The 13874-nt window shown below is 54.9% G+C and overlaps 1 protein-coding gene across 1 annotated transcript; it reads left to right on the top strand.

Annotated features, from left to right (window-relative positions):
- Positions 1 to 625: 625 nt before the first annotated feature.
- On the top strand, positions 626 to 1733 carry LOC142070069 (uncharacterized; the record flags this gene model as incomplete). The annotated part of the gene is made up of 2 exons (XM_075123045.1): positions 626 to 674; positions 1003 to 1733. Coding segments are annotated over exons 1-2 (780 nt in total), but the record flags the coding sequence as incomplete, so codon positions are not given.
- Positions 1734 to 13874: the final 12141 nt, after the last annotated feature.

A 13874-nucleotide genomic window follows, 5' to 3' on the forward strand; every position in this document is an offset into this window, starting at 1 on the left:
AAGTTGCTGCTGTTCTTTCCAAGTGGTGAAGGTGACACATGCCACGTGTTATGAAGACTGAGACCTCATCTCAGAAAGAAGATCAGAGAGCACTATGTTTGCTATGTGTGTGCTAACGTGTAAAGGCTATGTTGAAAGCTTGTTTTTAAATATATGCAACAGCACCAAAGTGGGAAGGCTGTATAAGGGCTAGATTTAATACCAAATAGCTTGTGTTTAAAAAATTATTCAGAAGAATTCCAGATACTATTTGCAGGGTGTTTGCATGTGTTCAGTGTTAGTTTATAAGACATTGCACTGGACTCTCTCTCTCTCTCTCTCTCTCTAGCTGCTTGGGAACCGTTAACACCTATGTTCAAGGTTTTACATACAAGAGCCCTGAGGTTTAACTCTGTGCAAAAGCTTGTGCTTCAACAACGGGCTCAGCTGAGGAAGTGCAAGAAAGAGGGGTGTGTAACCAAGTTACACATTCTAGTGGGGCAGCAACCCTTATCCTGTTATGTGTTGTCTTCAGATACCACCTCCCCTCTCCTTTCTCCTGTGTGATGTCACCCCAGAGTCCCTGTCGTTTCCCAGGCGATTGTAGTAAACAAGTCCTTGGAGGTTCTGCTATGCCATGTGAGTAATGGCTTCCTCAGCCCCAGGCCAATTCAGTTACTCACCTCAGAGCCAAGGTACTGAATGGAAAATACAGGGGATGGTGGGAGGGACCCAGTTGTTTCTGGAGCTGACTAAGAAGAGGGCATGGTAGAATAACATGCAGGCCAGAGGGCTCTTCCACTCTCAATGGAGGTGGATCATGCCCATGTTCAAGTCAGCCAAGACCTTCTCTGCCTCCCAACTCACCACTCCATCCTACATTCCTTCTGCTGTCTCTCTACCTCTCACCCCCATCACTGCCCCTCCACTCCCGTTGCTGTTCCCATGTTGGTCTCCCCTCCACACAACACTGCCTGTTCCCCGTTCCCCTCCCTGGGACTCTCACCTTGTTGTTTTGGGCAGGCAATGGAGGGAACCCAGCTGCTCCGTCCTCAGCCATCACCTCCAAGCCCAAAGGAGGAAGAGTAGGGAGCGCCCAGCAAGAATTCCTGCTCCCCCCACCACGCATTTTCAACCAGACAGCTCTGCCAAGCAACAACCTAGGGCTCATCTACAGACTGATGGATGCCACTGTGTCCTCGCCCTCAGTGCTGGTCCAGACCCTGCCGGGGTCCTTCCCAGACATCTATGATGGAGACACCAAGAAGTGGGAGGAGCATTTCCACAGCATCCAGAGGGCCTACAAGGAATTTGGCAAGGATGATGACTTGGCCATCCGGGTGCTGACTGAGGACTTCACCCTGCCATTCCCATTTACCTGGCCGGCTGAAGGTGAGGCATCCCTGCAGCCATCCTATGACCCCACCGACTGCTCCAGCTTCGACTTCTTCCTGCACCCAGGCAAACCCGTGCCTCGGATACTGCAGCCGCTGCATGCCACCACCCAGGCCTTCTTCAAGAAGAGACGCCTGGAGCAGCTGGCCCTCAGCTATGCCAGCCAGGGTTCCCAGGGGCCACCGGCACAAGGAGCCACTCCCCCGATGCAGACAGACGTTGTGATGATCACCAGCCTGCCGCATGTGAGCACCTCCACCATTCCTGGAGAACCCACCTTCCTTCTAAAGGATGTCAAAGGCCTGAGGAACATCCAGCCTGCCCCTGTGGCAGTCTCCAATCCTGCCCCACCACAGCTAGGAAATCCTGGGTTACTTACCCCAACCATTTCCCATTTAAACCTTCAGTAATGCTCCAGATGTGTCTGAACCCAAACGTGGCCCATCTGAATACTCCAGATGTTTATGAAACCTCGACAAACCCCATGTGAACACTCAGTAATGCTCCAGATGTTTATGAACTCCAGCGCTGCCCGTCTTAATGTTCCAGATGTTTATGAACTCCAGCACTGACCATAACACACCCTGATGTTCCAGATGTTTTTGAAGCCCAGTTCTGCTCACCTGTCCACTCAGGTAAATCTACATTGCAAAAAACCAACCCCATGGCAGCGAATCACAGAGCCAAGGTCAACTGGTTTGGGCTCATGGGGCTCATGCTGCTGGGCTTAAAATAGCAGTGTAGACGTTGGCACCCAGGATGGAGCCCAGGCTCTGAGACCCTCTCCCCTTGCTGGGTTTCCAGCCTGGCATGGAACGTCTACACTGCTATTTTTAGCCTTGTAGTGTGAGCTCCGCAAGCCCGAGTCAGTTGACACAAGCTTTGAGAGTCGCTGCTGCAACGTAGACATATCCTCAGTGATGATCCGGATGTTTGTTGTCTAGCTAGGATCTGTATGTTACAGCCTGGGTTGAAAGTTTAATAAAAATCGGCCTATCTGCTGAAGAGGGACCCTACCAGCCTACCCTGTATATGGAGAGAGCATCCCGGGGCGAAGATTAGTAAAATCGAATCAACTTGGACTCATCTTTGATCTTAGAATGAGCTCATCGGACAGAAACATAGATCCTCTTCCACACCACAGCTAGGTCTCTCGCCATGGGAAGTGAGAGACGAGTTGTGGGAGGCTCAGTCCCGTTACCAGCAGGACAGGTGTCAACACAAGTCAGCTGTCCTTTTCACTATCACCTTCAGCACCGTGGTCAGGGATTAAAATAGGCCCAGGACACTGAAGCTGCAGCATCCAGATGAAGGCTGGTCAAAAACTTGCCATCAAAAACGGTATGTCCCAAAACCGAAATATTTCCATTCTCACATGCCACCAGGGTGCCTCATGGGAGCTGTAGTTTGGGTGACTCGTGCTTTTGGGCTAGGCCCTGGTCAGGCTCCCATGATACACCATAGTCATACAACTGCCATAATGCATGGCCTCCCCTTGCTAAGCGAGCAGCTGGCAGTCCCTCGTGGGCGATGTCCAGATGGGGAGCCTGGTCCCCAGAGCAGAGTATGAGGCACCATTTCAGAATGGAAATCCTGCAATTTTTTTTCCCCAAAAACTGCAAATTTAATCCCATTTTCCAGCTCTAATCCAGACCTCTTCCTACTCTCCAACTGGCAGGTCCCGCCCCTCTCTCTCCCCTGCAAATCCATATCATAGGTGTGTGTGTGGGGAGCTGAGCTCTCAGTCATAGGGTGGGTGAGGATGAATGCACCAAACAATTCCTAAATTCTGCTCCCCCAGCACTGGCAAACCCCACTGTGACACTTCCCGGGGATACCCAGGGCTGGGAGACACCCTGCCACCCTCTGCTCTTGCCGTGTGGGAGCCACCTGTGCTAGCCATGGGTCAGCTCCCCAACTCCACCAGCCACAGGTGACACAAGCAGTCAATCCTCAGTCTGTGCAGACCCCACTGTCCCTCTGCAGGTTAGCGAGAGGTGCACTCCAGCTCCCAAGCCTGCCAAGCATCTTCAGCATGGACCCCCTGATGCACTGGACACTCACTGTGTTTTCTCCCAAGGAACAGCACCCCGCAGCTTGCCAGTTATACCTCAGATCACCGCTCTCCTTAAACACAGCCCTTAGAGCTGCTTAGGGAGAAAGCAAGCAAACATTTATTTAACAAAGAGTAGATTTCAAATAATAGCAAGTAGGAGTAACTGGAAACAAAAAGTTACATGTAAAATAAAATCACAGCACATATCAGAGGGCCTAGGCAATTAACCAAATACTGAGGGTTGCTCCCCCAAAGATCCTCACAGCAATTTACAGCCTGCTTGGCTGTGACCTTCTGTTCATAGGCAAACACACAGCTTGCTTCCTAGGAGAAGGATCCGGCCTGTCTCTTTGCAACCCCAGATATCTCAAAACAGTCCTTTGATCTTTGTTCATAAACTGTGCGCTCCTTCTTGTAGATTTCACGGTCTCTTGTCGATGCCACAATCTTGATTAGCTGGTGGCTGTATATGAAAATAAACTTACATTCTGAGATGCACAATGATCAGACAGAGAGATAAGCACCTGCTGCCCCCTGCCTGAACAAAGCCTGTCTGAGGCATGTCACCACCTGGTGACCTGCCTTTGACTTCAAAAGCTTGAAGACATAATTTCCAGTATAAATACATCACTCCTTAAATATGATCCTACATACATTACACAAAGATGATGATCACTACTGGCTCTCAGCAGACACCTTATGACATCCTTCGGTGAATTCTTCTGCATATACTTGACTCAGGGGATTCGTGTAAAACTCCCCCATCACCCCCGTGCCTTCTGCCAGTTGGCACAAGGAGGTTTCTGTGTCACATGTCACACAAGACTTTGGGAAGTCCTGGGGCAAATCTCATTCAGTGGGACCTGCGTTCTGTGACCCTAGTGCCCCCGTGACCCCCCACCAACATGCCTCTGCTTCTCCCTCAGCAGCCGCCTCTCGCTGAGCTATCCCAATGAATCCCTTCCCGTTCCTTTCTACAACCCTTAGTCACCAGTGTCGGGATTACAATGTCGCCAGTGGCTCCATGGAGCCAGGCCCATGCTGAGAAGGGGCCCCGGCCTGCTCTGCTTGCACTGCGCCCCAAGACCCTGCCAGCCCGCTGGCTCCCCCCTGCCCAGCCAAGGGCTCCTCTCCGCCCCCTGGCCCCACCCTCCTGCTCCTCTCTGCCGCTGGCTGGACCCTTGTGCACCTCCGGCTCCAGGTATGGCCTGTCTCCCCAGAGATGAGCTGCCTGGGACTGGTGCAGAAGCCTGGCCAGTCTCAGCCAGGTGTGTGTGGGGGGGAGTGACAGTGTGGGGGGCTTGCCTGGGCCCCTCCAGGCACGTGGGTCCTGAGGGAGCCCAGGCGGAGCAGGCCCTGGCCTGGCTGATCGCGGCACTCCCGAGGGGCTGGAGCGATTTCCCGTCCCGGGACCAGCCCTGGCTGCTCTGCCGGCTCACCCCGGCAGACACAGTCGCCTCCCAGCAGGGCCGGTGAGTGCGGCCGGGAGGCAGGGGTGGGGAGTGGGTTTCTGGGGGGTGCTGGGCTGTGAGGGGACGGGGAAGATCTGTGTGCGTTGGGGCACTAGGGAATGGAGGTACCGTGGGGGGTGCTGGGCAGCTGCGGTGGGCAGGGCTGTCCTTAGCATACGCAGCTGCGTAGGGCACCCAGAAATTTGGGCAACCACCGGGACAGCCGGTAAGAGCGGGTCGGCTCCCGCATACCCAGCACGCGCTGCAGTCTCCTTAGGCAGGGCCCGTATTCACAGAGCCGAATGCACTGGGGGGGTACGCGGGTCTCTGTGGGGAACTGTGACTCTCCAGCACTGTGAGGCGGGGCGGGCGGCTCGGTATCCTTTGGTGCCTCGTCCCTCCCACCCAGGCTGTGAGCCCGGGCTGCATACGAAGCTCAGTGTGTGTCAGCAATGGGTGGGGGGCTCTTCTGGGGGGTCCGTGGGCGGGGGTGGTGGCTGTGCCCCAATTCGGGCATGGGGGCACCAGTTTAATAATGCTGCGTAGGACCCCATAAATCCTAAGGACAGCCCTGGTTGTAGGGCTGTGGGCAGAGGGGTGCTGGGCAAGGGTGGTGTTGTGCAGGGGGCTGTGGATTTGTGGGGGGTGATGAGGGGAGGTGCTGGACATAGCAAGTCCGGGGGGGCTCTGGCCATAGTGAATCGGGGGAGGGGGCGTGTTCTGGTGTTGGCCGGGGGTGCTGTGTGCGACGGCATGGGCCCGCCCACAAGGGGAAGGGGCAGGCTGGCAGCACAGGACCAGGCGGGCCACTGTGCATCTGGCAACTCCCGGTTTGTAAATAGTGCCCCTGCCATGCCATGCCCCATTGCCTCTGGCCGGCCCCTCGCTCCAGGGACTGACATCCCTCACCATGCTCCACTGCCTCCAGGAGGGCCCCCAAAACGCTAATCCAGCCCTGCGAGTCACGTGACTGTCCCCAATGCCCTGAGTGCCAGCCCCGGGCGGAGTGATGTCATCAAGGGCTGAGGGGCGGGGTCTTTTATCTCCATGGCGACGCTATGAAATCGTGAAACTTGAGTGTGGGTCGGGACGTCTCAGCCCCACCCACTGACGCCAGCGGAGAGTCCGGGCTGCAATTGCCACAGGTCAGTTGGGTGAAAACCATCCAAACGAGCCGCTTTGGAAAGTCCCGGCGGTGCCATATCCCCAGGCTCAGCGGAGTGGGGTTTATTCCGGCGCTGGATGATCCCTGCCCCACAGCCCCGCCCGGACTCTGAATGGCCCCATTTCCATACCTCAGCCTCCATTTCTCTGCCTCAGTCCCCCCTCTTTGAACCAGGGGCTGTGATAGTTCCCCGGCCTCCCAGCGGTGTTGTGGGGATAAAGGCAATAACCGCGTGTGAAGGGCAGAGACGCCACGGTGAGGGGCCCCACATCGGTTATAATGAACTAATCACCTTCTGCTGCCTTAATGCAATAAACGTCCCAGTTTGCTGAAAGGGCCAGAGCCAAACGTCCCAGTTTGCTGAAAGGGCCAGAGCCTCCCTGGTGTCGATCAGGAGTAACTGGAGTACACCGAAAGCGGTTGCAGTGACTTTACACTAGAGGAGGGTTTGGCCCCATGAGGAATTTGCTCCATCCCTTGGGTGTGAGGCAAAGCCCAATGAGGGCAGGGGGATAAATCCCATTGGCTCTGGCAGGCACTGGATCAGTCCCGCAATGTGCTTGTCTCCTGTACACTGGCAGAGGTTGTCCTGTGAGTCTGACACTGAGACGGGCCCCAGGAGAGCCAACGTGCCAGGTCTCCGAGGAGAGAGTGACTCAAAACCAGACTCACTCTGGATTAGGGTTTGCCGATGAAGCAAGGGAACTGTGCCCCGCAGGCTCAGCGGGGCTCTGGGAAGGAAAGGGAGACACTGACGGTAGAAAGAACAAGGAGTCCTTGTGACACCTTAGAGACTAACACATTTATTTCCGCATAAGCTTTCATGGGCTAAAACCCACTTCATCGGATGCCTGGAGTGGAAAATACAGTAGGGAGATCTATATATGCAGAGAACATGAAAAGATGGGGGTTGCCATACCAACTGTAACGAGACAAATCAATTAAGGTTGGCTATTATCAGCAGGAGAAAAAAAACTTTTGTAGTGATCATCAGGATGGCCCATTTCAAACAGTTGACAAAAAGGTGTGAGCAACAGAAGAGTGTTAAACAAATGGTAGGTTTGTGTTGCATTCACGCAGTTGCCGGGTCTCCTGCCTAAGCCCGAAGCAGGGTGTGTGTCACTTCTGCCCCCGCATGGCTGCCAGGAGAAGGGGGTTTCACTATTGCACAGTAATAGTGGGCAGTGTCCTCGGCTTTCAGGTCGGACAGATACAGCTCACTCTGGGAATCGTCCCTGCAGATGGTGAATCAGCTTTTCACTGAATCAAGGGAGCGTATATCACTCCCACCGGGGTTTATCTGAGCGACCCATTCTAGTCCCTTGCCAGGAGCCTGTCGGACCCAGCCCCTCCAGGAGCTGCTGAAGGTGAACCCGGAGGCTTTGCAGGAGAGGTGGAGAGAGTCTCTGGGCTTTTTCACACGCCCCTCTGGACTCCACCAGCTGGACCTGGGACCGGACACCTGAGAATAAGTCACATCCCTCCAGATGTAAGGGCTGAACTACTGTCTGTTGAAGGGAATGTAAAGACCCACTGTTGGCTTTAGCGGACTGTGGGTCAGGCCGTTAGACAGAAGAGTAGCCGGCTAGTGACCAGGGCACCATCATGGGAAAATCTGTGTTTGTATGGATGGCAGAGGTGTCTGGGACCTGGTGTCTCCTTTCAAGAGGACGTTAGAACTATTGTTAAAAGAAAAGGAGTACTTGTGGCACCTAAGAGACTAACCAATTTATTTGAGCATAAGCTTTCATGAGCTACAGCTCACTTCATCGGATGCTGTAGCTCACGAAAGCTCATGCTCAAATAAATTGGTTAGTCTCTAAGGTGCCACAAGTCCTCCTTTTCTTTTTGCGAATACAGACTAACACGGCTGTTCCTCTGAAACCTGTCAGAACTATTGTTGCGTTTTGTTATTTTTCAAAGGAAGCTGAGAGCATTTGTACCTATTTCCCAACAAACTGCAATAGGATTTTAGGCACCTTTGAAATCCAAGTCCTAGTTATGACACCTTGAACAATTGATTCCCCAAATATTCCTCTTCTGCAGTGTGCATTTTTACTCTCCTGACAGATAGGTTCCACATTCAAATATGTGAATATTCAAGACTCCCCAGTTTTTATGGACACATGATCATAGATGGATAGACAGATCTGATAGCCGATGACAGATATTTTTGCCCTGCCTCTAGATCCCGTTCCGAAGCCTTGTGCTGGATTGTTTGAGGGAGTGCTTCCCCCAAGCGGCGCACAAGAGAAGCACAATTCTGCAGCTTGCGTTTTTGTATTAGCAGTATCTGCATTCCCCTCACTATGGGCCCGTGTGACGAAGTGGGACTGTTCTTAAAGTTTCCTCTGAATAGTGTAGGGGTGCCTCAGTTTCCCCTGTGCAGTTCTTAAGTATCTAGGGGGTGGGATAAGGGTGTATGATCATTGCAGAGCCCTAGAGGGCAGGTGTGTGCAGGGGTCTGGACACAGACAGTGGCCGACACCCTGTTTCCTGGCAACTGATGGCCTGGGCCCTTCCCCCCTGCAAGGTGAGAGCTAAAGGGTTGGAGAACAAAGGAATCCGGTGACCTCCTGGCCCCGGGAAAGGGACAAAGCCCAGAGGAGGAGGGGCTGGAGGGAGTTTCAGTTTGGGGCTGGCTGGAGACATGGAGTGAAGGGCAGACATGGTTGTCTGGCTCACTGCCTCCCAAAATGGACCCAGCTGAGGGGTCCTGTTCTCTGCATCTATAAGCTCTGTTTTAGACCATGTTCCTGTCGTCTAATAAACCTTCTGTTTTCCTGGCTGGCTGAGAGTCACGTCTGACTGCGGAGCCCTGCCTGAGTGGACTCGCTGTGGGAAGTGCACGGAGGGGCAGAGGATGCTGAATGATCCGAGGTCAGACCCAGGAAGGTGGAAGCTGTGTGAGCTGTGTGTCCTGAAGACAGGCTGCTCACAGGAAGGCGACTGCCCCAGAGTCCTGCCTGGCTTCATGGGGAGCAGTTCCAGAGCATTGCCCAGGGACTCCATGACAACTGGTGGGAGCGGTGGGATGTACTGCACCCTGTGGATGGCACTTCCTGCAGTAAATGACTGGGGAGCAGTAAAACAAAGGGGGACTGACGAGGAGCAGGCGTGCTGAAGGCTCAGAGAGGAGCAGTTTCGGGGGGCGGTTAACCCCTGGGAGTATGTGACCAGCGAGAAGGACTGTGCAGTCATGGGGTCCCCCTGGGGACTGCGGTGAACAGTCTCAGGGGTGGAAGAGCCTGCGTCTTGGCCCTGGGAGAGAGAAGGACTTTTGCAGTAACAGGGTTCCCCTGGGGATTGCAGCGAGCAGTCCCAGGGGGGAGGAGTCTGCCGCTCGACCCTGGCAAAGAGGCGGTGACCTCGAGAAGGGCTGGCACACTAGGGGTTCTCCCTGGAAACCGTGGGGAGCTGAGAGCACACAGGCCTGTGAGTCCACAACAACTTGGGAAGAGCGGAGTGACGGCCTGTCACCGTCTCCTGAAGAAGGACATTGTAACCCTGTGCAGAAAGAGAGGGTTGAGCATTGGAAAGTTCAGCAAGGCACAGTTCATTGTGCAGCTGGAGGAGGATGACGGCTCTAAGGAACAGATTCCTGACCCCAAATGGGGCTATAGCAGGATCTGGGAGCAGCTGGAGTAGTAGCCAGGCATCCCCAAGACTTCTGTCCCCGACCAGACGAGGGTCTTCACAATCGGGTTCCCCATCGGGGGATCGGAGATGGACGGGATTGGAGCTGAGTCCGAGAGAGCAAGAGGACTGTGAGAGACAGCGAGAGCCCGAGAAAGAGCTGCAGCAGCAGCATGAACTGGCGGTGGTGGGGTGGAGAGGCCTAGGGGACCTCCCAGGGGTGAGTGGGGCTAGACCTTGGGGGGCCAGTTCTGCAGGGAACCTCGAGACTAAATTGCTGCCCCTGGTTAAGGAGTGGGGGGATGTGGATGCCACCTCACTGCCTTTGAGCAGGCTGGTGATTTGAACCAGGGGGACCCTGCAGAAAAGCCCCGGTGTCTAGCTCCCTTGCTGGGTCCCAAGGCTATAGACTCCGTCAGCCAGATGCGTGGGGAGGTGGACACGCTCCCACTCCTGACCCCAACCTATCTGTCTGTGTGGAGTTTCCTGGGGCCAGGCCCCTCGGACCCCCAGTGGGAGCGGAAGGTGATGGTCAATGGGGAGACATTCCTGGGGTGGCGAGATCCTGGGACAGAGAGAACTGTTGTCAGACCCTGGGTGGTGCAGCCTCAGATGCTGAGGGGCTTTGTGAGCTGGGTGAGGGTCCCAGGGACGAAGCCCCTCGCCCTGCCTATGGCTCAGATCCCTGTGCAGACCCAGGAGGGGTGGGGCTGGCTGGTCGTTGGGGTCTCCAGGACACCGGCTGCGAGACCCTGTTGTGGGGTGACTGTGTCTCTTTGGGGCAGGATCCAGGCCATGCTCCGGTAACTGCCAAGGGTTTGAATTTGAATCCAGGGAACCAATCGGCGGAGAGGGAAATGGTCAGTGAAAAGGCAGATGACCTGGCTGGCAGCAGGGAGGAGCGGCTAGGCTCAGGCTACCTGCCTGCCTGTAACCAGAGCCCTGGGGTTGGGTGGGACAGAGAGTTGCTCCCCGCCCCTCTGTACACTGGAGAAGGGGCTCAGGCTGGCTCTGATGCACTGAGGAAAGCAGCGAGCTCGCTGCCTACCCCCACTGGGACAGCAAGGGCAGCGCTGAGCACAGTGGGAGCTGAGACCCCAGCTGAGTGGGGGGAGACACAGGCAGGTCAGGGGATCTGTTGGGAGTGGCAAGGTGCTTGGTAAGGAAAGTCTGGATGAGCCTAGGCAGCCTTGTGAGCTGATGGCTGTGTCTCGTCAGCAGGGTGGGAAGGCGAGGAGAGTGGAAGATGAGTGTCCCTGGACCTTACCTGTTAGCTAGGTGGAGAATTGGGACAGTGAAGGGAACGTGCCCGTGTCTGTCAGGGGTGTTGACTTGCCTAATGAGGGAGCTACCCCGATCTCCAAGCAGTTGTCTGTGACCAGCCTTGTGTGCTGGCACAAGGGGAATGAGATCCCAAGCTGGGTGTCTGGGAAAGGAAAAAGTGTGTCCGGCTCTTCTTTGTCTGTGGAGCAGACAGAAGGGGCCTTTCAGCCTGTGATGGTTGAGGGTCGTGCAGTTGTCTCAGAGTTGGTTCTGGATTCAGCTAAAGCCCAGGAAGGGAAGGGTCCTAAGTTTGTGTCTGCTTGGGAGAATGGCCCTGTAACTAGGTCACATCCAGTTAGTGTCTATGTAAAATCCCAGAGAGCAGACAATTCTGGTGCTTGTATTTTGCCTGTTGCTAGTGTCTTGTTGGGAAAGGGTGAAGCAACTCTGTCTAATCAGGGTGAGATCCTAGCCAGGATACAAAGGGAGCATGAAGGTGATTTGATTATGTTACCTACCAAGGGTGTGGAAACCTGTAGCAAGAAGGAAAAGATTCCTGAACTTGTGGGTGGCAAAGGGAAGGAGAATGCGTCTGACTTTTTCTCTAGGAAGTCTGTAAGTCTGCCTGAAAGGGGATTGTGTAGGAATCCACCAGATGGGTCAGAGGTAATTCTGGATGTAAGGGAGACCCAGAAAGAGTCTGTTGTTGCTCAGGAAAGTGTTCCTCTAGAGAAAGCCCTCGGTGAAGAGGGTAAGAGCAGAATTTCTGTGAGGGGTGAATTGTTGCCTAGAAAAGCCCTAGGGAAAGGAATCCTCATGGAGTCTTTGCAAGCAGTTTACTGCAACTGAAGGGTGTGAAAGTGATTTAATGAAGAAAGTTTCAGTTCCTAACAGCCAGAAATTTTCTGTTGTGAATGGATCCACTGACTTTCCTGTTGAAAGATCCAGTGTGGATCGCTTTAAGAAGGTCTCAGATGAAGTGAAAGCTGTTAAGAAAGTGAAAGAGTCCGATAACCAAGTGGCTGTGTTTGGCCAGCTTGTTGGGGAGAAGACCCAATCCCAGTTTGACCCCCTGGGGTTTTGGGGTGGCCAAAGGGCACGGGCCGCATAAACCTTCCCACATGCGGCCTGCGAGTGCTATCGACCACCCCCGACCTAAGGGAGGGCGTGAAAGTGGAAGGGCCTGGTGTAACTCCTACCAAGGAATGGGAGAGATGCTGGGGCATCCATGGGAACATTGTTGGCTTCGAACTTCCCCAGGTCACCGGCCCTGCTCAGGTCAATCTGGAAGGGGGGAGAGATGTGACGAAGTGGGACTGTTCTTAATGTTTCCTCTGAATAGTGTGGAGGTGCCTCAGTTTCCCCTGTGCAGTTCTTAAGTATCTAGGTGGTGGGGTAGGTTATATGATCATTGCAGAGCCCTAGAGGGCAGGTGTGTGCAGGGGTCTGGACACAGAGAATGGCTGACACCCTGTGTCCTGGCCACTGATGTCCTGGGCCCTTCCCCCCTGGGAGGTGAGAGCTAAAGGGTTGGAGAACAAAGGAATCAGGTGACCTCCTGGCCCGGGAAAGGGACAAAGCCCAGAGGAGGAGAGTCTGGAGGGAGTTTCAGTTTGGGGCTGGCTGGGACATGGAGTGAAGTGCAGACATGGTTGTCTGGCTCACTGCCCCCCAAAATGGACCCAGCTGAGGGGTCCAGTTCTCTGCACCTACAAGCTCTCTTTTAGACCATGTTCCTGTCATCTAATAAACCTCCATTTTACTGGCTGGCTGAGAGTCACGTTGACTGCGGAGTTGGGGTGCAGGACCCTCTGGCTTCCCCAGGAGGCCTGCCTGAGTGGACTCGCTGTGGGAAGCGCACGGAGGGGCAGAGGATGCTGAATGCTCCGAGGTCAGACCCAGGAAGGTGGAAGCTGTGTGAGCTGTGTGTCCTGCAGACAGGCTGCTCACAGGAAGGCGACTGCCCCAGAGTCCTGCCTGGCTTCATGGGGAGCAGTTCCAGAGCATCGCCCAGGGACTTGGTGACACTGCCCAGCCTGCAGGTCCCAGCTGGATGGTAGGGGGACGCTGGGACGGAAAGGGCTGAGAGACCTTGGGCAAGATTATTGTCCACAGAGACTGCCAAGGGCTGGAGAGGAGCCGTGACATTGGGGGGAGGAGAGGGTCGGTTCTACCCGAGGCAAGAGATGGCCAAGACGAGGGGCTGATGTTCCCCCATGCTGAGAACCTGGCTCCCCAGGGAAAGCGAGTGGGAGCTGCAGACAATGCACCTGGGACGTTATTGAGTCCTGCAGGAAGCAGAGGGGACACGAGCGGGGAAGGCGCAATTAGGAAGATGTTGAAACAACGACCCCTGCCTCAGGGTGGGGTTGGTGAATGGGATGATCTGTTTTGCAGTGAAGGGGTGATTGGGGTAGGGGTAGCGGGTGGGGGTCTGTATCTCTCTCAGTGAGGGGTGATTGGGCTCAGTGGGGGCTGGGGGTCTGTGTCTCGATGAGGGGTGATTGGGGTGAGTGGGGGCTGAGGTTTCTGCCTGTTCTTTATCAACCCACTCCTCCCACCACAGAGAGTGACACAAACCCCTCCGTCTCCTACTCTGCCCCACAGCCAGCTGTTTAACCCTTTGGCACCCGCTGGGTAGCAACCCCTGGACAAGTCAGTCCCTGCCAGGCATCTTGTCCAGAAAAACATTGCAGAGAATTCCCGCTTCCTGCCCCACCCCTCACCCCCAGACTCTGAAACCCTCTCTCCTTTTGTCAGGTCCGAGTCAGATGGGGTCTCTGAGAGTGAGGGGCCCCTACGTGGGCTGAGGGCAGATGCCCCCTCTCTGCTCATTGCCAGAAGTTCTGTGATTGGCGAGGTCGCCTGCCCTGCCCAGGTGTGAGGTCAGACAGACGAGGGTGAAGGGCAGCGGAGGCCAGAGCTTGCC

The sequence above is a fragment of the Caretta caretta genome, chromosome 24 (assembly GCF_965140235.1).
Source record: "Caretta caretta isolate rCarCar2 chromosome 24, rCarCar1.hap1, whole genome shotgun sequence".
NCBI classification, from domain to species: Eukaryota; Metazoa; Chordata; order Testudines; family Cheloniidae; genus Caretta; species Caretta caretta.